The sequence below is a fragment of the Plecotus auritus genome (assembly GCF_963455305.1).
Source record: "Plecotus auritus genome assembly, chromosome: 6".
In the NCBI taxonomy this organism is placed as follows: domain Eukaryota; kingdom Metazoa; phylum Chordata; class Mammalia; order Chiroptera; family Vespertilionidae; genus Plecotus; species Plecotus auritus.
The window spans coordinates 98274594-98300876 of record NC_137773.1 but is presented as its reverse complement, the minus strand read 5'-3'; the positions used below and the strand labels follow the sequence as shown (position 1 = coordinate 98300876).

Genomic DNA, 26283 nt, shown 5'->3' with positions numbered 1-26283 from the left:
TTGTAATAAAATGTCAATTTTATTAAAACTTCACATGGTTAAGTAAATTTGTTTTTCTTAAAGCCCATTTTATTGTATTTCTTCATCAGAGTCGGTTGGCTCAGTGAGACTGTCACCAATAAAGACATGTACAAAGTTAGCACCGCACACCTATAAATGCAGATAGCCATGACGACCTTTCCCATATGTACAACCCTTTTACACATACACACATATATTTACAGCTAATAAATAACACTTAAAGCCAAAGCATTGTTAATATATAGTGAAGTCCACAGAAGCCAGAGTTCCCAGGGCCATGCACTGATTTGATTCAGATGTTCTTAAGTTTATGCACTCAAATCCAGAAAATTAATGAATTACAATAAAGGGGGATGCCAGCCATGAATCACACAACATTTATTTTTAGAGAGAATTCATGCCAAACTGGCTGATATCAATCACAACATTCGTCCTACTCTGTACAACCGTATTTCTCAGATGAAGGGCAGACGTTATGGAACTCCAGAACCTTTCTAAGCCAACAAATCCCAATACATCTTTTGATCATTCACCTTCTGAGCTGCACTGAATAAGTAACGTACACGGTGCTTCATATGTGAGTATGCATGTGTTCAGGTGCCCACATGTGTTCACAGTTTGGATTCCCAGCAATAGCCTCTGAGATATTTGACTTCATTTTATATTAATAGATAGAAAAGCATTCTGAACGCAGGAGATCTATTTTATAAATAATTGCTCACTCACTCCTGACTAGTTGTTAAAAACAATTCTCATGACATTTCATGTGGCTGTGGCCATTGATGATTCTTTTCATCACGCAGGATGGTTTTAAGCACTGTTTATGAATCTGTCCCAGTGACTTTTCCATCTCTCTACTTAGTAAAAGTGGTCCTGGTCTAAAATGTGGAGACATTTGAGTGATGCAGAATTTGACTTGGAACACATTTTCTTCTCAAAACCAGGAAAAAAAGAGTCCTACTCAAAGTATGGCTGAAGCAGGGCTGAGATAAGCCTAAAGTCGAATAGAAACCATTAGATATTAAACAACTTCACATCGGTGAATATAGTTTGGAAATCTGATGCTAAAATTATGGGATCATTTCTCCATAGTGAAAATTATGTGTCAGCTAAGTGTGACAGGCTCATTTTAACACCTACCCAGGGAACACTGTTAAAATATAACTTAGAGACAAAGCAAGAAAAGGAGGGGAGAGATTAAGCAATAAACTGTAAAGCCTTTTAAGACTTAATTGTTCTAAATTTTATATCTCCTTTAATTTGTAACAGTTATGATGCAACCAACCACAGGAAGTGTTAAAGGTTCAGTGAACTCCATTCTCCACGCCTCCCTCCAGTCACTGGTTCCTGGTTAAACTCCTGGGCTGCAACCAATGGCAAGAGGGCAGCCATTCCAAAAAAAAAAAAGGTGTTTGACCGGTAAGGAAATAAGTCGCACTCAAGCCATAAAAAATTATTTTCTATTCAGGCTTGGAGTAAACTTTGAGAATGTATGGATCCTGAAAATGCAGAATTCCAACTAAAATATGAGGTTCTAATTAATTGTAGGCTATGGCTAACGTCACTACATAAAGAAGCTTTATTATTTTACCACAAGCCCAACAAATTCTTATTTCTTTCTCAAAGGACAAAATGCAGTGCTTTTCCTATCTGCCGGGGTTTTGTTTTGTTTTTTAATGTTGCAAGGCGTGCTCTTTGGCCACTGTACTCCTCAGATTAAATTAGCCACTTTCTAGTATTTGAAACTGTCTCTTAAGATAACTAACAAGGATAGCTGGGATTAATACTCAGGAAATTTCACTTTTAACCACCCAAAGCTCTGGGCATCTCTTGTAAAAGTTACTTCATTCTTCACAGAATTCGTGTGCTGTTCTTCCTTCTGCAGATTCTGAGAAAAAGAAAAGAGAGAGAGAGAAGGGTGATTTATTACCTGCTTAGTGTTTTACAACCCTCTCCCCTCCCCCACCACCTTCAGGATGTAAAAGATTTCAACTGAAAGGTCAAAACGAAAGTGAGAATAAACCAGGGAAGACGTGGAAAATGGGTCAGAGCAAGGTTGCATTTCCTAGAGAGGAAAGGTACTGTATCATCTACTCAGCCATGTTCCAATAAAGACTCTCATTCTCAGAACACTGAACCCAGTGGTTTCGAAATTTAGGAAGATGTCTTACTTCTAAACTTGCCAAACGAAATGCCTAGTTTGTGTGGGTGTGTTTTTTTTTTCTTGTGATATGAGACTTCTAAAGAGTTATATCAGAAAAAGAAACTTTGTTGATTGATTAACTTAGTCACAGAAGGAAACTGCAAAAGGTTGCTAGTCTGGTTCATAATGACCTAGATAAGTTCAGATGCATTAAAAAAATGCTGCCTAAGTATTTGTTGTCTCAGTAATTCTATAATCAGATAAGTATCATTAGACTTTCTCAGGTAAATTCTTATAACTTTTAAATAATATGACTAGAAATACCTTATAAACAGATGGAGCAATTTCCTAATTTGGGGTTTATTTGTTTTTACATTGACATGTAGATTTAAAGTTGTGAGTATTTTTGGGAGAAAGTGTGTGTGTACATGTATGTTTGTGTATGTTTGTATGTGACATAAATTCATGTATAAAACTTCACATAGGAGTCCCTTTCTAAGAGTTAAAGCAAATGTGAAATTGCCTCAAATTTGTGATGAGGAAAAACAATCCTCAAAAGCAATGAACCTGTTATTAGAACAGTCTCTATGCCACTAACTAGTCTCCGTTTCAAATTTATCTTGAGTGTCTTACATTAATGTTTGTAATCCAGATAGCTTCACCTTGCCACTGGATTCCATTTTTGTAAAATAATGTAAAATATATACGTACTATATATGCATAGAGAAAGTCTGAAAATATAACAGGCATATCTCAGAGACCTTGCGGGTTTGGTTCCAGACCACTGCAATAAAGTGAGTGTCACATTAAAGTGAGTCACATGAATATTTTGGTTTCCCAGTGCATAGAAAATTTAACAAGCATGTCAGACTCATGGCTGGCAGGCCACAGGGCCCACTGGCTACGAGTTTGACATGCTTGCTCAGTCTATTAAGTGTGCAATAACATTATGTCTAAAAACAATGCACATACCTTATTTAAAAATGCTTTATTGCTAAAAAATGCTAACCATCATCTGAGCCTGTTGGAAAAATAGAATCGGTAGACTTGCTTGGTGCAGGGTTGCCACAAACCTTCAATTTATTAAAACGCATTATCTGGGAAGCACAATAAAGCGAGACCTGCCTGTATATTAAAAAGTTAATTGGGGGTTGTCCCTAGGTGATAGAGTCACAGTGATGTTCATTTTGCCTCTTTTTCCTAATCTGCCCATAATCTATAATTATCCATGGATACATTACATTAAAAATAGAAATTAAAAATAATACATATATTCCATGTAGGTCTTTAATATGTTTTTCTCATTAGGCAATTCTTATTCTGTACTTTTGTCTACAAATGTAACTGGGAGAAGACAACCCAAAAGCAATTGCTTTTTCTCTTTCCAGATAACATTGTGGCCAGCCTTTCCCATTGCTTCTTGTGTCACTGGCTTGTAGGGCATGATCTAAGCTTTCTCCTCTTTCTCCCTGCCTGTCTCTCACATTAGCACTTGGCGCCTGACGGGGGAATGCGTGGAGGAATGGAAGTGGCACCGTGCAGGAATGTAGGAAGGGATGGGGAAGGTCACATGCTTAGTCTCCACTTAGTACTGACGCTCTGGAAAGATTCAGCTGACAGCTGCCACGTGGATTAGCCTTCAAGGTCAGGTAGGAAAGAGCCAGGGAGCTGTTCTGAGGTGGAAAGGAGACCAGCCTCCTACACTCTAACTCCATTAACGCCCCATCTTTAGAGTTTTGAGACGGATGCTTGGTGGCTGCCCCTTTGACTCTCTGTCCCTGAGTCGGCTGGCACTTAGAGCATCGTTGAAGGACTATGTGGCTGCAGCTGATGTTTCGCTCTCCTGGGAGGAGCGGCATCCACAGCCACATGACTACTAACTTGTGCTGTATGCTCTGCACACGGGGTCATAAAGGTAGAAGGGACGCAGCACAGGGAAAAGCACTGAACCCAGTGGTTTTGAAAAAAGTGAAGATTTTGTGGCTGTTGAAGAAGTAAAATAAAATCTAAAAAGTGTGTCAGGGATGAAGGCCAGAGCTGGCAAAAAGAACAGAAAGAGACAGAAAAGCCCAGTCAGTGTGGCTCAGTGGTTGAACATCGACCAGAAGGTCACAGTTCAACTCCCAGGACATATACCGGGTTGCGGGCTCAATCCCCAGTGTGGACCGTGCAGGAGGCAGCCAGCCAATTAATGTTTCTCTCTCATCATTGATGTTTCTATTTCTCTCTCCCTACCACTCTGAAATCAATTTAAAAAAAAAAAAGTTTTTAAGAAACAGATAAAAAACAAATGGACCAGTCTGATGTGTGTACAGAAGGGCTAAAGAAGACCACCGGAAGGTTCTGATCACAAGAATCAGTGAAGGCCTCTGTTCCTCGTGAGGGATACCCAGAGAGCTTTAGCCCATGATGCTCACCAGTCAGACTTTTTATTCAGAGACTTGTCGTGGCATTTCACAAATACCACAGATGTCTTTCCTTTCTGCAGACGAGATACTTTCTCCCTGGAACAGAAGATCACCCTGTGGGGGAAAAAGGGATGTGAATATGCCATATGGAACAATGAAAAAGACCATTCAGAAATCAAGGCTGTTTAAATCCCACGTGACTGGTCTGATTAATTTTTTTATATTTCTAATAATTAACTGTTTACACACAGGCCATTCTGATCAGCAAGACATCTGAATCAGAGGGTTATGCAACTGGCATACAACACCCTGGAGCATCCTTAAAATCACCAGGCTTCCACCAAGAGATGATACAAGATCAGTTTCACTGCCTCTGAGTGTCTGCCTTAGGGAATTCACAAACCAGCTTCCAACTTGCCCTGCTACAGAACGGAATGCTCTGCTCCTCCAGCCACACCCCATTATTATTATTATTATTATTATTATTATTATTAGTTATAAAATAAAATGACCAAAGAGAAATACTTATCAATCCTAAGTTTTAAAGTCATATTTTCACTAACAATATTATATTGGCACTGTAGGTTGCAACACCCCTGTACATTTCGTATAAAAGTTCTCAATCCTACGGGGCTCTCTATGCAATTCATTGTATAGATAAGTGTAGGGTGGGACTGGAGAGTCCGGGTGAGATTATCTTGGCATCTCATCCTTCTTGAAGAGGTTGGTTCTAATCTTTGAATGTGAAAGTAACATCTCCGAGGTTCTTTCCATAGCGGCTCTGTGCTTGCAAGAAGCAGTGAGAAATGAGAAACTGAGATTCCCCACTTCTCACCTCAGCTCTCACACGTAACTGTGACCAATGCGGGGCTTATGTTGTCTTTTCGTGAAATTCAGAAATACTGTTACTTCCCTGGTGTGATAATTAAGGAACACTCCCCCCAAAATTATAGGTGTCATTATCTAGCTGACATTGTTTTTTTGTTTATTTTTCAATTACAGTTGACATGCAATATTGTATTAGTTTCAGGTGTACAGCATAGTGGATAGACATTTATACAATTTACGAAATGATTCCCCCTGATAAGTCTAGTGCCCATCTGGCACCATACATAGTTATTACAATACTAGTGGCCCGATGCACGAAGATTCGTGCACGAATGGGCCTTCTTTCCCCTGGCTGCCGGCACCGCCTTCGCTCTGGCAGGAGCAGCCTTTCCGCTCCAGCCTGGAGCCGCCTTTCTGCCTTCCCACACTGCCCAGAGGCCCAGAGCATCGCCATGGCAATGACCCAAGCCTCCTGCCCCACCCCCAGCCGCCTGGCGCCTGTGTATGCAAATTAACCCGCCATCTTTGTTGGGTTAATTTGCATATTCACTCTTGATAGGCTGGTGGGTGTCTCGAAGGTATGGTCAATTAGCATGTTTCTATTTTATTAGTGTAGATTGTCTACTATACTACCTATGCTATACTTTACATCCCTGTGACTATTTTGTAACTGCCAGTTGGTACTTCTCAATCCTTTCCCCTTTTTCACCTAGCCCCCCAAACTCCCTCCCATCTATCAACCATCAGTTTGTTCTCTGTATCCATGCGTCTGTTTCTGTTTTGTTGTTTATTTTGTTTTTTAGATTCCACATATAAGTGAAATCATATGGCATCCATTTTTCCCTGTCTGACTTATTTCACTTACTAGCTGATATCGTTTTAAAGACAAAACTCACTAAAGTTTCATCTGAGTATTGAAGGCTCCAGAAACACTATCTCTAGGTAATGGCATTACAGTGAGTCTAAAGGGAGTGGAGAAAAATAAAGGTAGTTACTTCTTTTGAGTCTCTCCTGCTTTCACTCTGATCTTCTCAATGGCAAAGCCAGGGCTGCTCCACCAGTCAGACCAGCTGAAGTATGAGTCGCTATTCCATTTGAGTTTCAACATCAGCAGTTCTCCAATGTCCACCTCCGTGTAAATGAGGAAGGAGTACGTCTTATTTGTGGAAATTTCAGGCCTGAATACAAAAATCAACATATTTGGTTAGTTATGGGAATCAATTGTTTGTTTTTTTCCCCTTTTCTTCCTCCCAAGATATAAATAGCTTTATTGTTGGGGGAGGAGGAGGTTATTTTAAAAATGCAAAAAATGTCCAACAAAATATTCAAGATGAATGTCAATGGCATTTAATGTATTTCAAAAGATATCTCCATCCCTTTCATCAGTTCCAACTTTTATCCTAGTAATATGAACCATTTTACACAATTTTAAAAGAAAAAAATCCATTAGCCAATTATTCAGAGACATTATTTTCATTTTTATATATTCTCTTCCAATTTGTATTGATATGTGAACATGTGCTGGTTTTGTAACAATCACAGTGTACATAAAATTCTCTATTCTTTCTTTCTTCACTACATATTTTGCCTTCTACTTTTGCCATGTTTTACCTAGTTTTATATAATTATAGTTTTTAGAGGCTAGGTTGATTTTGTTGACTTGTTAAATCACAATTCACTTAACCATGGCCTCAATGTTGGACATTTACTTTGTTTCTAATCTATGCTATTATATGCACCACTGTCATGACCTTCTTTTGCCATATAGAGTTTTTTAAAATTCTCTTTAATATTTCTTTTTCTAGGTGTCTTACTCCTCTTCTGCTCCTCAGATCAATGGCTCTGGCAGGTAGCAGGGCCGTGGCAAACCCACAAGCTGGAGGCCATGCATGCGGCTACTCACAGGGTGAAGGGGATGTTCTCACTCTCGGCCACAGTGCCGTACAGAGAGATGTCGAAGGCCTGGTTGGTCTGTGTGTCACTCTCAGTCCCAGAGAAATGTATCTTTACTTGGTAATGGAAGACTGTAGGGAGAAAATAGAAACAAGTGCTGATCAGTCTTTATGGAAACATCACAGCCCCCCAAAAGCAGGCAATTCAGAGCCACAGATGGGATTTCACTAGTGATCAAGTAGGAAGTGCTCACACACGACTATCAGTGTGGTTTAAAAAGATTTCTTCATGTCTGTACGGTGTTTGCGACTAGAAAAGTCAAACCTTGACTTCTACTCTTTTTCAGAAAAGTGGGATTGCAGTGGAGAGGAAAAATCCAGGTGTATCTGAATTGCCAAGCAGTCCTAGGAAGTAGTCATCTTTGATGGGGTACTCGAAAGATTAAATCAAAATGCCAAATTACCCATGATGCTTTCTCCATGAACTCCACCTCTTTCTTGGCTAACATGTCCTTAAGTTTCTATACCAGGCATATTTGGCATTTGTTACTGTGTCACTGTATGTGACTATGTTTCTTTATGCTTCATGGGTATGGCTGACCTCCCTACCCTGTGTTTAAGCTCTTCCAGGTCAGAGGATCATGTTCATCCTCTGTTCCCCCATCGTCTAGCACAGTAGGTATATAGCAGTCTCACAATAAGACTTGTTTCGTTGGATCACCAGTGAGGCCATAAAGACTATCAGTTCCTAAAGCATCCTGTGTTAGAGACAGACTTTGAACTTGAACGTCTCCTCCCTGCTCTACCTATCTCTACCAAAAACCCTGAGAAGATGGAATGAAGGAGACAATAAGGACTAGGAGAGGCAGCAGACTAAGCTACTACAGGGTGAAGAGAAACAGAATTTGATGTTAAATGGAGCCCTTGCAAGCATCACCACAGACTGAAGCAGGAAAAGTCAGGGCTGCCAGAGTGCCCCAGAGACAATGGTGGAGCACTGAGTGGCATCATGCAGAATGCCTGGTCTCCTCTACACCTCACACACACTTCCTCATTCTGAAGAGTCAGGGAAACAAAGGGTTTGCTCATGACTTAAAAGGCTTCCTTGAATTATAGGAGCTCCAAACCTCCAGGCCACCAAATGCACCTCTGCAGTTTCACAAACCACCTCACAAACAGATGCCTCTGTCACATCTATTTTCTTTAATATCATTCCTTCCCTTGGACTTCCATTGGCTGCACATAAGCTAGAATTTCTGATGTTAGTCCTTCTGGCCAGGTACCTGATTATCCCCTCTCCTGTCTCTCCTCAGTTCCTGTAGGTCTTGCTCTAAATTTAACTGTAAACAAATTCATAATGAAATGCAAATACCTTAGGAGGTTTGATATATTCTCCCCTCCCAGGAATAGTTGTAGTTTAAAATACAGGTAGTTCTTCCCTTCACTTAAAGCAAACTTTAGGAGCTGGCCAACTTTTTCTGTAAAGGGCCAGGTGGTAAATATTTTAGGCTTTGTAGGCCATCCAGTCTCTGTCCCAACTACTCAACTCCACTATGGTGGCAGGAAAACAGCCTTAGTCTATACAGAAACAAATGCATGTGACTTGGTTCTAATAAAACTTTATGTACACCCTCACCCTTCACGCAACACACATTCATGGGGAACCTGGTGCTAAACCATTCATAGACGACCTGCTTCTGGGTCAGGGTTCTGTACATAGCAGAGCAGCTCCCTCACTGTGATCTATTGGAAGTCAGCCCTCGACACAAGGTTTTGTAAAAAAAGAAAACAAACCAAAAGAAAAAAGAAACTTTATGTTCAAAAGCAGGTGGTGACTGGATGTGGCCCATGGGCCATAGTTTGCTGACTCTCGATGGATGGTTTCAAATTAGCTCTGAATCTTGTACTAATGGGCTGGCCCATGCTAATGGTCATGATTACAGAGGAGGGTGGCCAGCAGGGCTGCTGCACAGGGCAGGCAGGTTGTGCGCTGGACCTTCCTGGCAACAGGAATTCAGTGCTTCAGTAAAGTGGATCCATGCAACTCCCTCTCTACCAACAAACACAATTTGGGCTCAGTGTTTAGTAACATCATTTTATCATCTCTGTTGCAATGAACAGCATCAGTATGTGTGATGCAATGAGCATGACAAAAAAGTGGGATCAAATTGATTTTCCTGTTTACAGCAGTCTCGAGCTTACCTTTGTAAGGCATTTGAGAACGAGTCTTCAGGTACATTTTGCTGCTTCTCTTGGCTCTGACCTTATTGATCTCATAGCCCACGTTGTTGCAACGGTTCTTTCTGCAACTCAGGCAGAGCCCTTTCTCAAAGGCTTCCTTTGAATTGCACCGGTAAGCCTTACTGGGGTTTTCCTCATTCAGCAGAGAGTCAATGAAGAGATGAATGGAGCGCTCATGGGAGCACTTCACCAGCTGGTCCACATCTGGTGAAAAAGGGAAGCAAAGAAAATTTCAACTCTGTAAAAGTCCTCAATGAGTGCCTCGTCTAGAATGTTTAGGTGTAGTGTTAAGAATAAAATGACCTCAGGCCCTGGCTAGGTAGCTCGGTTGGTTGGAGCATTGTCCTGTACACCAAAAGGCTTCGGGTTCAATTCTGGCCAGGGCACATACCTAGGATGCAGGTTCAATCCCCAGTCAGGGTGTGTACAGAAGGCAACTGATCAATGTTTCTCTACCTCTCTCTCTCTCTTTCTCTCTCTCTCTCTCTCTCTCTCTCTCTCTCTCTCTCTCCTTCCCTTCCTCTCTTTAAAAACATATCCTCAGGTGAAGGGTTTTTTTTTTGTTGTTTTTTGGTTTTGGGGTTTTTTTATTGATTTTTTACAGAGAGGAAGGGAGAGGGATAGAGAGTCAGAAACATTGATGGGAGAGAAACATCGATCAGCTGCCTCCTGCACACCTCCTACTGGGGATGTGCCCACAACCAAGGTACATGCCCTTGACCAGAATCGAACCTGGGACCTTTCAGTCCGCAGGCCGATGCTCTATCCACTGAGCCAAACCAGTTAGGGCTGAAGGGTTTGTTTTTTTTTAAATAAAATTGCCTCAGGATCTAGTCCTATGACTTTTTTATTGTATATCCTATTTAAGGAGCTATTCTTGGTGGCAGCTTCTCAACTACCTCCAATAATGTAAAAGTTGCAAATTTATAGGGAACTTTAGGCTTTACTGCTCTCTTATATTTGTATGTCTAGGACACCATAGGAGATATCCAAAGTAGAAGCTGATTTCAGCCAGTATCCTTCTCTTATATTTAAAGCATATAATAATCCCAAATTCTTCTAGAAATCTCATCATAAGGGCATAATTATTAAATAAATAGTATTTTGTCATAGATGCTATGTAACATTCAAGGGTTTTATTACTACTAATGATATTTACATTAAATGAATTATAGAAATAATCACTGATATCATAAGAGTATATCTCTTACCATAAACTTTCATAATTATTGAAAATAGTAACATTATGCTGTAAGTTTTATAATGTGCACAAAAGTCTTGAACATATTCTCTACAGGTATATCCCATTGTCTACAAAGTATACAAAGTTCCCTTAAGACAAATAATATATTTAACACAAGCTAATATAATTATTAATGTAAGTATTAAGCCAATATTATATTTTCTTCTTAGAATTTTGGATTATCTGTTGTTAGAGAATGGTGATTTGTTTCTGATTTGTGTATCTCTTTAAAACATGACAAAGAAGTGTGGACTAATTAACATGTCCCTTACTTTCCATAAAATTCAAAATAACTCTACTGGTTCTACAACTACATTCAAAGTATGACAACATGCTATGCTGCTATTATCAAAGGCAGTGGAGCTTCCTTGTCTAACCCTCACCTTGCTTGTCTTTTGTCCCTCCAAATGTGTTATTATGTGTAGTCTACACGTCATCAGGAACGTAACTCGGCTAAAAGTGTATATTAAAATGACATACTTTGGAGAATGGTAGAACACTGGCTTGATAAGAGTTAAGAACACAACTTATGTGAAATTAACTTCTAAATCATATTTACCTCCGAGGCCTCTCTCTGCAATCACACGGATAGCTTCCCCAATGTTACAGCCTGGTTGAAAAGTGCCTCCATTCGGGTAAATGTCAACATGCCCTACTGGTTTCTGGATTCCAATACTTCGGCCAGGTGACCCTCTAGTGAATGTGTGTAAGACGTCTACAAAATCCGCATCATCGGGAGAAAGACGACTTGGAGCTTCTGCATATTCAAAGTTAGGTCCAGCTGGATCTAGGCCTTGATGGGGAGGAGGGGAAAAGGGCCTCAAGATTTTTAAATTCCTATTGTTTTTAGTCTCCATCAGTATCACCATTTGAATAAATTGGCAGCCCCACCGATTCTTTTTTTTTATTATTGTTTAAAGAATTACATATGTCTCCTTTTTCCCCCATCAACCCCTCCCTGCCACTCCCACCCCCACCATGAGAAGCCCCCACCGCCCCAGTGTCCTTGTCCATTGGTTATGCTAATATGCATGCATACAAGTCCTTTGGTTGATCCTCATAGATTCTTAATAGGATCTTTAAATTACTGAGAGTCAGAAAAGTAAACTTAGTTCCTTCAAAAATGAAATTTATAGGGAATTTTAAGCATTACTGCTCTCTTATATTTGTGAGTATGAATTAGTAGTTTTCACTCAGGATAACTTGATTTCCTTCAATGGTAGCATATGGGCAACACACTCCCAAAGCCCGGGGCAAAGGGAGGAGGGACACCGCGGGCTCTCTGTGTTTACTCAGCTCTGTTTCCCTTCTGCCAGTGCATGGTCTGCCAGTAAGAGCAAGGGCCTATATTCTATCTCACCAGAAAAAAAAGAGCACTCCCATGAGATAATCAAGTGGCTGGGGATACCCAGAACACATTTGACAAACATTCCCATTCTCTTTCAGAATGACAGGCATCTCAACTCTTTTGTTGTAAGATGAAAGGCACTGCTTTCTTACCGGTAATTCTGTTGACCTTCTTATTGGTCAAACTTCCCGCAATGCCAGCAGCGTGGGCCCCCAGACTGTATCCCAAGAGATGGACATTATCCACAGGGTAGTTAAATTCCTCCTTTGGAAAAGAGAAAGAAAAAAAGGGTTCTTACAGTTCTTTGCAAAAGATCAAAGCTAAAAGAAAAATGAATATAAATATTGTTTTCAAAATATAGGCAATACTGAAAACTAATTCTACTTATTTTAATTTTGTGTTACAGATAAGAAAGACATATCCTCTAGTGTTGAGTTTTTCTTTTTCCTTAACAACATATTTGAATTAGAAAGCTTTTCAATACATCTGAAATTGAAATGTATGGAGATTTCCATATATCTGAAAATATGTGTATGCATGTATATGCATGCTTAGAGTTATATATAGATATGTATATCTGTATGATACACATATGTATACATATAGATACACACACAAATACACAAATTTAACTTTAACCCATTATTCCCTACTCTAAATATCCTGCAACTCTTTATTCTTTAAGGTCAGCCAAGCAATGTCTAAAAATCAGAAAATATTACAGGGAAAAGGACCACAGACATATATATGGCCCAGCCTCCTCATTCAACAGATGAGATGTCTGAGGTCCAGAGAGGTGATCTGATTTGCCCAAATTCACTCTCCTGGTTAGCAAAAGAATCAATGTCAACTTTTCAGTGTCAGTCCAATAAACACAGTTTATTGTTTACCTCTAAGCATCTGAGTTAAGTAATTTGGCCCTGTTCTTTCCATCCCAGGAAACTTTTCAAAGCTAATTTTTAGAGGATGGCCTCACTGAGTTGTGTGGGTAAAACTGGAAGCTAAGTTGAACTCCTGGCCCTGATCACCTCACATCCTACAGATTGTCCCTGCCACATTCTTGCTAGCTCACTCCCCTTATTCCCCTAACCCTCAACAAAAGCCTGGACCCCTAATCCATACTAAGGGATAAGTACCATTAATATTTTCATCAAGTAGATCAGCATCCCAACAGGCCAAAGCCAGAATAAAATGTCATGTGCCAGCCAACTGTTAGGGAAGGAAGGGCCCAAGCATGACATCTTCCCTAGGCCCAGGAGTAACAAGCTTTTCTTTGTTCTGCCCACTTAGTTCTTGGTCTCAGCAAATCTATTCACTATGAAAATATCAAAGGACAGAGCAGGACAGGACTACGTCTTGGCTTTATGGTTTTATCATTCTTATCATAATGCTGCTTTTGGATTAAAAAAAAATAATGCCGATGCCCACCCTAACTGGTTTGGCTCAGTGGCTAGAACGCTGGCCTGCGGACTGAAAGGTCCCAGGTTCGATTCCGGCCAAGGGTATGTACCTTGGTTGCGGGCACATCCCCAGTAGGAGGTGTGCAGGAGGCAACTGATCAATGTTTCTCTCTCATTGATGTTCTAACTCTCTATCCCTCTCCCTTCCTCTCTGTAAAAATCAATAAAATGTATTTTTTAAATAATAATAATAATAATGCTGATGCCCATCTAGTGTTGAGATTTGAATTGCCCCAGAAAATACCTATAACGGAGTGAAAAAGAACAAAGACCAGCCATTTGTCCAGCTCTAGCCAAGAGATCTGTTTTGGGCACACGGCTTCTTCCCCCAGTCTTACCACCATCCAGTTGATAAACGTGGCCACATCCTTCCCCACCAGCTTGGTGTAGCCCGCAGACACTGGGTAGTGCTGCTGGGCCCGCGACAGCCAGTCCACCACGATGACGTTGGAGTCCGGCTCCCTCTTGTACAGGGCAGCCACAAGTTTGGGCACCCAGCTCTCGTACATTCCCGTCACCTGAAGAGGATGATACAAGCTTTCTTAGAATACCCACCTACAACCTGTCACAGAGGTCAGCCAATTACACCTACATTAAGTGGAGAAAACAAACCCACAAGGAAGCCCATAGGTTCAGACAGAAGAATCAAACCACACAAATGTTCAGGGATGGCAGACTGCGGCTTAGTACGCCTTCAATTTTAAAAGCACGTTTTATGGCCCTAGCTGGTTTGGCTCAGTGGATAGAGCCTCAGCCTGTGGAGTGAAGGGTCCTGGGTTCGATTCCAGTCAAGGGCACATGCCCAGGTTGCAGGCTTGAGCCCCAGCGTGGGGCATGCAGGAGGCAGCCGATCAATGAGTCTCTCTCATCATTGATGTTTCTATCTCTCTCTCCCTCTCCCTTCCTCTCTGAAATAAATAAAAATATATTTTTTAAAAAAGAAAAGCACGTTTTATGAATTCAGTAAAATATCAATAATTTAAAGTATTAAAAGAAAAGATCAATCTGAACAAGTTTAAATTCTGCAGCAGAATTACAAACTGTATTTGAAAAATCAGTTTTAATACTATCAATTAGGCTAATAAATGTTTCTGAACAGAATTATTTTGGGGGATAAAGGACCACTTTTTTCTTATAAAGAGTCACATACACATTTAATTTGCTAATGAAAAAATAGTTTGAAACATGCTAATGTCTCCTAATAGAAGGTAAGTTTGCTTAACAATCTCTTTCTTAATACATAAGAAAATTACCAACTTCAGCTCAGACTTTTTCACAAGTCTCTCAAATTCTTCATTATTAGCATAGAAATTAATGAGGTTTAATGGTCACATTTCCCTAATTATTAGATTGGTCCTGTTTGGAGGTAAGCAGACTGCCAACTGTAATTCTTTACTTCTTGTTAATAAAGGCCCCAAAATTCAAAGTCAAAAGAATTATGTGGTCCTCAAATTAACTCTATTTATGTAAATTTTTAATTTATGTTTTCAGAAAGGAGATGTTGGACACCTGTGGAAAGATGCACACTTTGAAACACTTAAAAACTGCAGATTAGAAAATTGCACACCACCCTGCCATAAACTTGTACACAGCAACAACCTGATTTAAATCCCCAAATCTACCCACCCTTAAAAGATCTGAGAGCAGATCATATCTTTAAGGTTAGCCACCAGTACTCAGCAAAGGAGATTCTGAAATATATGGGTAAGGCAGCTTTTCGGGGCAGACCTGTAAAACCTTTAATCTTCTAAGAGTAATTCTAATAGAAAAACATTTGCAAACCAAGGGACTTCATTTGGAATTTTGATTTATAGGGTAGGTTCTTTCAGATTTACACTTTCATTTTGTCTCATCTATTTTCTAGACTAAGGTCTCTAAACATGGTCACTTGCCTCACTCCTGACACTAACAAACTGCACAATTTTTTTACCCCATTGCTGTGCTCTGTGGTACTAAAAAGCAGGCCTGAGGATGAGATCTTGGCTCCAACCCCAGCTCTTCCACTAACTAACTACTGCTATGAACAATGTGGGCACTGTCTACTCGGCCACCAACAGAACAAAGGCGTCAGACTCAGGTGATCTCAAGGTTACCCTCCACCTCATCAGTCATTCCTCGGGACCATTCTGGTTCCCAATCTACTTGCAGGGATAAAATCCCAACTCTAGAGCTATTTTAAGCATGAAGAGAAAACAAAGAAGGAAAAGTACAAAAGTGATGTTAGCCCATTAGAAACTCCATTAAATCTCCTTTGATCACGTCCCAGAGACTCTGCTTCAAGTCCTGGTGCAGCCTGGATGTTCCAGGGAACCAGCCAGAACACCCACTTTGCCCGAAACTCTGAGAAATTGGTCCTGCCCCCTTCCTCCTCTATTGGAGATTAGGGGCCACCCTGTGCAGCTGTCTCTCAAGAGAGGAGGATGTCGTTTCTTCAGAAAACAATGTTAATCACTCCTCCTTTCAGCCAGGGGTAAGGACCTCCTGCATCACAATGAGAACCCTGTGCTTAAGGCAGGGGTCTGTGAAACCCAAGCAGGTGGCAAAACTCCAGCACAGCTGTGTCTAAACCGCCTTCTGAGATGTGCCCTGTGCACACAGCACGCTAAGCGTTCCTTTGGGTTTCTCATGACAAAGCTGCAGAACCTTCTCACTGCCCTTAGTCCTCAGCCCTTGGTTGCTGAGCAGTCTACTTCAGACAAGGCAGGAACTAAGGCCCTATTATAAGTTTTTGAACTACTTGTTTGAACTAGGGCCCTATTATAAGTTTTTCCTCTACTATCGATGTTTCCAAATGAGGCAGCCTGTCAAAGAGTAAGTAACCCAACTTACTCCTACTGTGATTGGTACTTGTCTTAACTGCCTATTAACTAACCCAGTGGTCAGCAAACTCATTAGTCAACAGAGCCAAATATCAATAGTACAACGATTGAAATTTCTTTTGAGAGCCAAATTTTTTAAACTTAAACTTCTTCTAATGCCACTTCTTCAAAATAGACTTGCCCAGGCCGTGGTATTTTGTGGAAGAGCCACACTCAAGGGGCCAAAGAGCCACATGTGGCTTGCGAGCCGCAGTTTGCCGACCACGGAACTAACCTAATCCTTCCTTTTTTAATTCAACATATATACTGTAACTAACCTAAAGGGGTGGGAAATCCAAGTGAGAACCCACCTTCTGCAGTCTGGAAAAGTTTTTCTAGGTTCTTCTAAGGTTCCTTAAACCAGTACCAACTTTTTAAATTTTTTATTGTCAGACACACAACTGAACTAAAGCCCTCATTGCCACCTGCATCAGGGAGTCCACCTGAACCAGCCAAGGAGTTCACTGAGATAAGCCGAGGTCATAACCAGCATGGCTGGATTGTGCAGACCAGCCAGCTCTATGCAGTGAAACTCAATCCCCCAGCCAGTGGCCAAGCCCCTGAGCCCATGCTCTCAAAATGTCAGGACTGTGATGAGAAGAATATAAATAGGCTTCATGAACAGTAGGACCAGTGATAGAAATTGGTACCATCTACTGATGCTGGATTAGCTGTGTCATATTAGCATGAGAAAAATACATGTTTTAAAAAAATTCCTAACTTTTAGCAATTGTCCTTTACTGTCAATAACAGTTGGGACTAGAAGTATGTCAATCATTATAATTTAGTACCTATTACCATATTTGCAAGCTCTGACATAATGGAAAGATGCTATCTCTTTAACCATCCACTTTATTTAAGTCCTTTTTAATAAACAATGAACTCTGCTCACTAGGGATTTAAAATATTAAAAACCAACTGAAGTACTTAAGTAAGAACTGCACCACATAGAGTGACTAGCTGGCCTATTTAGAGAGAACTAGTTTATTCATGTTTTTAAAAGTAAATTTAACGGCAGTTTTTACCTTTTCTAGTCATCTTGCATGACAGTTCCCTGGCTAGCCTTCTTTCATCTCTAGAAAAGCTCCCCAAAGTTTATCATTGGAGAATGTTGGAAGTGGAAGGATGCCTAGTCCAACCTCTTTGTTTTACAGATTTATAAGCTGAGGCCGAGATGAGAAGTGGCTTGATCCACATCACAGAGCTGGAGAACGGCAAAACCAGGACTGGAACAAACACCCCCTCACTCCACTCCAGCCCTCTCCTCGCTCTCACAGGCTGTCTTCCTTACGAAGATGTGCTGGACAAATCAGGATCATGCCAGGTTTCCACTGGTTCCCAAAAATGATAACCTACATTCTGCTCTGTAGTTGAGCAAAGCCTGATTTTCCACATAACAGGAAGGCTGGTTCCCGGGCACCAACTAGGTACCAAGGTAAAATGCAGCACTGTCTGGGGGAAGTACCCAGGAACCTGTGACTTCAGAGTCCATAATTCCCAGCCTGAGACAGAACTGCCTTTACTCACGTTTAAAGCAAAGCCATCGGGAAGCAAGTAGAAGTATGGGGTGTGGAGACCCATCATTGGGTTCCCAACAACTAGGGCAGGATGGACAGGACACAAGGCCACCCCAGACTCCACCTTCCTACAGAGCCTCTCTTACCGTCCAGCCGTGGATCACCACGAAGGTTTTGCTGCTGTGGTTGAAGTGGCAGTTAGCCACAGATTCTGTCACTCCAGGAATGATGTGGCACGTGTCCTCAGCTGTGTCTTCAGGGGTCCTTAGAGCAAATTTACTTTCAATGTCTGTAAAATCTCTTCCTCCTATAATATCTGAAAAGGAAAAATTGGATATGAAGTTCATTGGAGGACTGTCTTTCTTTATTTGATGAAATGGTCGCTGTGTTTAAGGTTCATAAGCAGCCAGCATCAATACCATTTGTGTTTATAAAGTTTTTTAAAAACGAATGTGGGTTGCAAGAGAATGATTCTCTAGTGGTGATCAAAGTTGACAGAGATGGTCTTCAAATAACTGAATTAAACAATATTGTGCTCTCCTATATATTCCATCCTCTCCTTCAGTCAGGGTGTGTGTGTGTGTGTGTGTGTGTGTGTGTCTGCTATTTGAAATTCCTTAGTTAATTCAATCTTCTCTCAAAATATAAATTAGCCAAGGTCATGCTGCTGATATTAGTGGGAGATAGAATGGGGACCAGAACCCAGGTCTCCGGGTTCCAGTTCAAAGATCATTCTCTTAGAGAACATTAGCTCATGGCTCTCTCGTTGTCTAGTTCCATGTATTTCATATATCTTTGATCCCACAATAGTATAGAATAAAGCTAGTTTGCGGGAAGATTGTTTCCTTTTCACCAGCATAATTTTTTAAATATTAGCAAAAAGAAAAGTTGGCGACCTGAGGAAGCTTTGACATGGAATGGGTTCCAATACCGTGGCAGGACACATCAGTTCAAGATATTTTTTAAAGTAATTTAGTGGGTTGTTCATAAATACCTGAGCCATTGTTAACTCTTTCCCCAAATATTTATTTTCCCACTTATCCCTTTAGTCTCCCATAAAGTCAAAGCTTAAAAAACTTCTATAAAGCTGGTTTTGGAAAGAATCCACTTTGGTTCTTCATAATTAATCCCAAAATGAGTAAGGAGAGAAAGAGAACTTTAGCCTATTTCTCTCTGGACAATAAATCTAAATGTTGATAAATCTTCACAGGGTATTTGTAAACAGTACATATCACATCACAGTGAACACTTGAAGTAAATGCTGTGGCAGATAAGATCAGACTGTTTTACAAAGCAAACACAAAGGGAAGTCATGTTAGGGGGAAATATGTAATTTCTTGTCAAGGGAAAAATAACCTGCCTATTCACTTTAAGAAGGTAATAACTTATAGATGTCAGATTTCACTATTTAAAACTTTCAGGCGATAAATAACTGAGATTTAGAAATACTTCTAACTTCTTAATCTACATTTATTCTTTTCTCAACTCAAAAGCTAAAAATCTGTCATTTTAAATAACATTGCAAAAATGAGGCCAAAAATAAAAATAAGAATGATATCATATGCAGAAAGACAAGCATTCAAACCAAAATTATCATCGATTTATCTGAGGACTGGCCAACATTTTCCTTTTTATTTTTCATAATAATTTTCATAGTTATTTTTCAAAATTCCTAAAACAGTATTGTGGTTACTTCTTGCCAAGTATTCATTATATATAACAAGGTGATCACTCACACATACACACACACACACACACACACACACACACACACACACCAATCTCTAGAATCTAAACATTCTAAGATAATTTCTTCAAATAAGAGTGACATTTAAAGCTCTTTTTTTCATTTATATAGTAAAATTGCACTTGGAATGCACTCATCCATCAAGAATGCACTCTGTTTTTCATCTTATTTGAAGCTATAGGTCTTCCTTTTACTTCCTAACCAGGAAGCACTCTGGTGGCCTTATTATTTTTCTGACAGTGGGAAAAACATATTGCAGATTTTTAATCTGCTTCTGTATCATGTGCAAGAAGTTCTTTTATTGTTAGAAAGTACTTTAGAAAATTTAAAACTAAATTAGTGTCCCTCTCCACATCAAATAACTCTTGCCTCCTCTCTAACAGCCTTATTTTAACGTGTTCAGTTAGCAGTCTTTTTAAAGCAGGAATAATCTGAACAACCTGGCAGATAGATCTCACCCACCACCTATTTGCCAAACTGATATTTAAGACTGTGCCTTGCACAACTCCAGAGGACAGCACTAGCTTTTAGTCCATTTTTCCTAGATTATGCAACATGGTGGTCCTGGTGTTGCTGGTGATTTTGAAATGATTAAGAATATTCTTTGTAATTACTAAGGCTGGCTTTGTACATTTACACACACATGCACACACACACACACACACACACACACACACACACACATATATACACACAGACTCTATTCAATCCATAGATCCTATGTCAGGTTATCTGTATAGCTCATGGAGAGCTCCAATTCCCCACAACCAAGATCTCATTTTGGGTATATTGCTTGCAAAGAAAAATAATAGGAAATTCATACGTTCTCAAGCAAATTTGTATTTGGAGACTTTTATTTCACTTTGCAAGGAAAGTATTTTTCATTTTAAGTTACAGAAAGCATATGAAGCCTTTGACAGGAAAATACTACCACTCTATAGGCTATGTGATGTTTTTAATGCTATAAATGAAATCATAGATGTCAGCCTTACCTTCTCTCTGATGTTCTGATAGGAATTTTCATACTATAGGTGTTTGTGGCCCTCTCAAGGATGTCTCGGCATCCTAAAGACGAATGTGTTTTACAAACTCCTATCAGCCCTCACAGAACTGACTTGGGCCACGTAGAGATAGGGAGAAAAATGGATCCTGATTGTGAGCTTTTAATATGTGCAGTTGTCCATTATACATTGGGAGTGTGCCTGGCTGGCAGATGAACTGATACAGCTTCATTTTATTAAGAAAATGACTGTTTCCATACATGGAAATATTAGTCACTCTGCACTTATTCTTTGAAGGGGATAAGGATCTTTTACCCGGTCCCCTTGGAAATTAAAGCTCTCTAGAATAGTAAAAAGGGGGGTACCTAAGGAGTATTTCTTTATAAGGACCTCTATCCTGAATTTAGCTTATCATATCAGCACCACCATGCCAACCTGGCCCCATCAGACATGTCCTTATTAAGCACTAAGGGGAAATGTGGGGGTGCCAAGCAAATTACATGCTAATGCATTTCATGACTATGTAATCTTTATTCCTAAACTCCTAAATAGATAGCTAAAAATCTAAGTGTGTATGTAAAGACAAGGAAATTATCTTAATGTGGATAATAACTCACAGAGATAAAATTAGGTTGAGAAGTCAAAGCACTTTAAGGATAAATTTAGAGAAGATACATTTTTGTTTGCTAGCAAAGGAAAAGCATGAAGCTTCCCAGTAAAGATATTCCAAAGGCAGCTCACAGTTATCAGATGAATTTGATTGACACTTATGAGAAGACTTGAGGTATAAGAGCTCAATTATAATGCAACTCTCTTTGAAGTTTCTACTTTCTATCCCCCCCACCACCTCCCTCTCCTAAAGGACCTCATCAGTCATTCCTCTGCTCTCTAAGACTGATAGACACAATTATTGACTCAGGCAGCTTCTGCAGAGTACCAAGAAGTAAGTTAAGTTAATGAAAATAAAATTTTTAAAAAAAGTTCTATGAGGGGGAGAAAATCAATATTGTTATCTAAAATAGAGATAATGAACTGTATAGCCCAATTTCTCCTCCGGAAATAAAGCAAGAAAGGAGGACTGAGCTAAAAATACACTGCCTGAAAGTGAAAATGTTCCTTTGTAACTCTTCCCCTGACTCCCACCTTTCAATACAGCTCTTCACCCATCAATCCCATGCCGAGCTCAGCTCCATTGCAGGTGGTATCTGCTATTTTGCTGTCATCCCCCAGCATGTTTAATTCAGATGTTAGCCTGGAAATTCACTGTGACCAGTCAAATGGGACTTCAGCTACTGAGCACTGACCCATATGCTCGAATTCTAGTTCTTATAGTTTCCTGATGAGGCCACGCAGAGATCAGGTGGCTCCAAGAACAAGGAAACTGAGGGCCCTGCCTCCTATCCTCCTGTTCTTGGAATGAACTCGAGATGAGTAGATAAACTCAGAGCCCAGAGGAGGTACTACTTACCTTTCCCTCACACCTGTATCGTTCTTCTCTGAAACTCTTACTGTCTCAGATGAACTCCTTTGGAGGAGAAAAGGGGGTGGGGAAGTTGCTGCGCTAGAAGAAGCCTAATATGAAGGGGGGTGGGGAGGGGTGAGACTGAGAGGAATTAATTTCAAGTCTACTTAAAAATGACTCCTCCATACAGCCAGTAAAAGCATTCTGGTTAAAATCCAACTTAATTCCTTCATCACTTAAGTGTCCATTTAAATCAAAGAGTAAGAATCAGAGGGGCCTAAGAAACATTTGAGTCTGGCCCAAACTCCTCTTTTAGAGCTGAGGAAGATAAACCCCAAGAGGTGACACTGACTAGCCCAGGAATTTAGGGTCCTGAACCTCTCAGAGAGCCTAGCAAGAACTTACACTCTGGCCCTAACTGGTTTGGCTCAGTGGATAGAGCATGGGACTGCGGACTGAAGGGTCCCAGGTTCGATTCTGATCAAGGGCATGTACCTTGGTTGGGGGCACATCCCCAGTAGGGGGTGTGCAGGAGGCAGCTGATCCATCTTTCTCTCCCATCAATGTTTCTGACTCTCTATCCCTCTCCCTTCCTCTCTGTAAAAAATCAATAAAATATTTTTTTTAAATTTACTCTCTGGAGGACACATATCTGTGTGCGTTTTGTGGTAGAAGTAACACTACTCGATGGTGTACTTTCTAAAATAAGAATATGGAGCTTGTTCCTACCATCATCTTGAATAGTGGCAACCATTCAAGGGGAACGTGCCACCACACGAGATGTTCAACTTTAGTGGAATCGACATTGTTTTCAACCTAATAAACATGCTCTTTCACACAATTCAGTACTGAAATAAACTCACACAAAAGCCAGGGACAAACTCGACTATCACTTGAACCACTGCTCACGGGCCACCTGAGAGGACATCCAAGCAGCACCACCAGCGCTTCAATTCCACCAGCGAGGAGAAAAGAAAACGCTGCCTCCTTTTATGACTTGCTTCAGTTGCTTTTCTTTTTTTCTCTGTATTTTATCATTTAAGAAAAAACACAGCAGCAAGTTCTGTGTTGACTTCAATACGACCAAATAGCCCATCCTTTTTACTTGCTGTTTTCTGATAGCTGAATGAAGGTTCAAGTTATGCAGGCTGCCTCTATTGTGGACAGGTCTCCGGCTGAGCGCGGGTTCCTCCCACCCCCGCCCCCGCCGCAAGAAAGAAATTCGCTCCTGGCCTCCAACGCCTTAAGCTCCCGGGCAGCGACTCGGGTTCAACCGCGGCCGCCTCCCGGCGGCGCCAAAAGTGGGGCTCAGCTAAGAAGACTGTAAGGATAACCAATGGAAACCTGGCAACCTCCAAGTCCACGTTTTCAGGGGTATCACCCCTTCTCTAGATTTGTTGGGCGCTCTGAAAAGCCAAGCGTACAAGAGCCCCAGCTGGAGGGGTTCCCTGCGGGCTGGGGGAAAGCAAGATGCGGCGCCCCCAGTCCTTCGCGCCTCGCATCTCCGGTCCCCCACGCCCACCTCGACGCAGAGTGAGAGTGCCCTGTGCTTCTAGGATGCAGAAAACCATTCCCCCGCCTTGGGCCGGCTTCTCCAAAGGGGCCACTTTCTGCCCGCGCTCCCACAGGCGGGGGCTGAGCCGCAGCCGATGCCACGCCAGGGTCACCTTGGCCCGCGCGCCTTTCGTTCCAGCGCCCCCGCCTCCCGAGCGGGGATGTGACTGCTGGTCACTGCCATCTGAGCCCTTCCTCCCGCCTCCCTCGGCCCGCCTCTCACACTCTCCTGTCCTTTCCGGCTGTGCCGGGAGTCCGGGAACCGGCCGCAACGGGAGCGGAGCGGACAGCGCGGGAACCGGGAGGGCGGGAACTGCGAGCTGCCCCGGCATGATCGGAGGGAGAACTGCCTTCCAGCCTCTCCCGGATCCCGCCCGGATGACTGATGACTTCTCCGAGCAGCGCTCGGACTAAGAGAGTCCTCGGTGCGCATCCGCATCCCCATTCGCCCTCCTCCTTCCCATCCTCCCGAGCGTGGAAGTGGCCACAGAGCCGAGTCTGCAGGTGGAGGGGAGTCTGCGCGCAAAACTTACTGTCGGCGGCCACCCCTCCGCGGGAGGCGGTCAGACTCTGGAGCCAGACGCCCAGAGCCACCAGGAGCAGCGCTTTGCTCTCCATCTGAGTTTGTTCCTCCGTAGGAACTACCGGGCACGGTCGGGAGAAGACACACTGATGGACCCGGAGCCGGAGGCGGGAGTAGGCTGGAGCTTCGGTTCTGAGCGGGTCAAGTCGCCGTTTAAAGGCAGCTAGAAGTGGCAGGTTTCCTCGGAGGAAGAGGAATCGAGTCTGACAACTGTTTCCACTCCACGGCTGCTTAAGTGACTGGAAATATGCAAATAAACCTCATCACCTATTGGCTATAAAATCATAAGTTGGAGGGAGGGCCCTAAATTCACTTCCAAATGTTTGAGCAAACTGTGATGAAGATCAACCCTGCCAGCGAGAAGAGGGTGAAAGAGCAGAAGGGATTTGTGAATTCCCTATTCGCTTTTCCTAAGGGATCTGGCTCTCCGGGGCCCCCTGCACAAGCACCAAGCACAGGTTTATATGGATTTATGTTAAATACTCCACAATCACTCCAAAATAGATTAGCAGTTTTCCAAGGAGGGGAAGTTAAGCTGTTAAACTACATTTGGTCCAAACTTAACCCCACTCCTCTTTTGAGGGATCCTGTTTGTAACTCGCAGGGTTTATTTCCCCCAAAATCTCCTGGACAATGTCAATTTAGGGAACCATAAACACACACTGTTCTGTAGCTTGTGCTTGAACAATCAGGTATTTTAATATTGGCAAAACGTATTAACTGATGTGGTGAAGGAAAGCCCTCTTACTGTAACTAGTTTCTAATTTTTCCCTCATGCAAATTATACCCAAACTCATCAAAGAATGCAAGTATACCATTTTATCCTCAGAGGCAGAATATCAAAGTCAAAAAATCTAAAGCTATATTGTTATGCAAAGTGAAGAACCAGTCGCAAAAGACAGATGTTGTAAAATATCCACAAATAGGCAACTCTTCTAGACAGAAAGTAGATTAGTGGTTGCCTGGAGTTGGGAATAGGGAAGGGAAGTATGGAGAAGTTTTCAGAGGGGGGGTGGGTAAGTGATGAAAATGTTTTAAGTTACATTATGGTCATGGTTGTACAACTTGGTAAATACACTAAAAAAAAAATTGACCTGGCCCTGACCGGTTTGGCTCAATAGATAGAGCATCGGCCTGCGGACTGAAAGGTCCCAGGGCATGTACATTGGTTGTGGGCACATTCCCAGTAGGAGGTGTGCAAGAGGCAGCTGATCGATGTTTCTCTCTCACTGATGTTTCTAACTCTCTATCCCTCTCCCTTCCTCTCTGCAAAAAATCAATAAAATATTTTTTTAAAAAATTGACTTGCACACTTTAAATCATTGAACTTTATGGTATGTAAATTATATCCAAATAAGGCTATTAGCAAAGATGAATTGAGATATGCAGTTAAAGTAATAAGAATAATGAAAAATAAATAAAAACAAAAAATTATAAGAATAATGAAATCACATTGGAAATTATATTTTTTGTCAAAATGCCCAGAATGCTATCAAATATCTTTTTAAGTGTAAAGGATTTGCATTAGCTAGAAAGGACAATTACCTCTATACTCTCCACTTTATATCCGAGAAACAGTCTCAAAAATCAAAGCCTCTAATTCACTATCTTATAGTGGATTCCCTCTCTCTCTCTCTCTCTCTCTCTCTCTCTCTCTCACACACACACACACACACACACACAATCTACATTTGTATGTTAAGAGGATAAAATGCCATATTATTTCAACTAGGCTCAGATTTAGAGTTTATCTCAAAAATGAAATACACCTGATACTACCCAAATCATTCAAAGTATGCTATCCTGAAGACTAGGTTTCTATTTTTAAGTTGATATATTAAATGGCACAACACAATATATTGTCTTGTATTGAGATTATTAACCAATATATTGTACACATTCATTCTATCCTGCAAAGTATGTGGAGGAATTTTGAAACCTGCCAAAAATTAAATACTTTAGAAGAATTTTAAAAGT

The 26283-nt window shown here is 41.1% G+C and overlaps 1 protein-coding gene across 5 annotated transcripts; it reads right to left on the bottom strand.

Annotated features, from left to right (window-relative positions):
- On the bottom strand, positions 1-24584 carry LPL (lipoprotein lipase; the record flags this gene model as incomplete). 5 transcript variants are annotated; one of them, XM_080676937.1, is made up of 10 exons in its annotated part: positions 24257-24584; positions 18106-18275; positions 13923-14102; positions 12277-12388; positions 11336-11569; positions 9495-9737; positions 7304-7424; positions 6396-6578; positions 4582-4686; positions 1-1909 (listed from the first exon to the last, which is right to left on the bottom strand). In XM_080676937.1, coding segments are annotated over exons 1-10 (1434 nt in total). In that variant the 5' UTR covers positions 24342-24584. The 5 variants fall into 5 exon arrangements, with proteins under 5 accessions (XP_080533063.1, XP_080533061.1, XP_080533064.1 ...); XM_080676935.1 differs by lacking the exon at positions 24257-24584 and adding an exon at positions 23947-24232; XM_080676938.1 differs by lacking the exon at positions 24257-24584 and adding an exon at positions 23033-23765.
- Positions 24585-26283: the final 1699 nt, after the last annotated feature.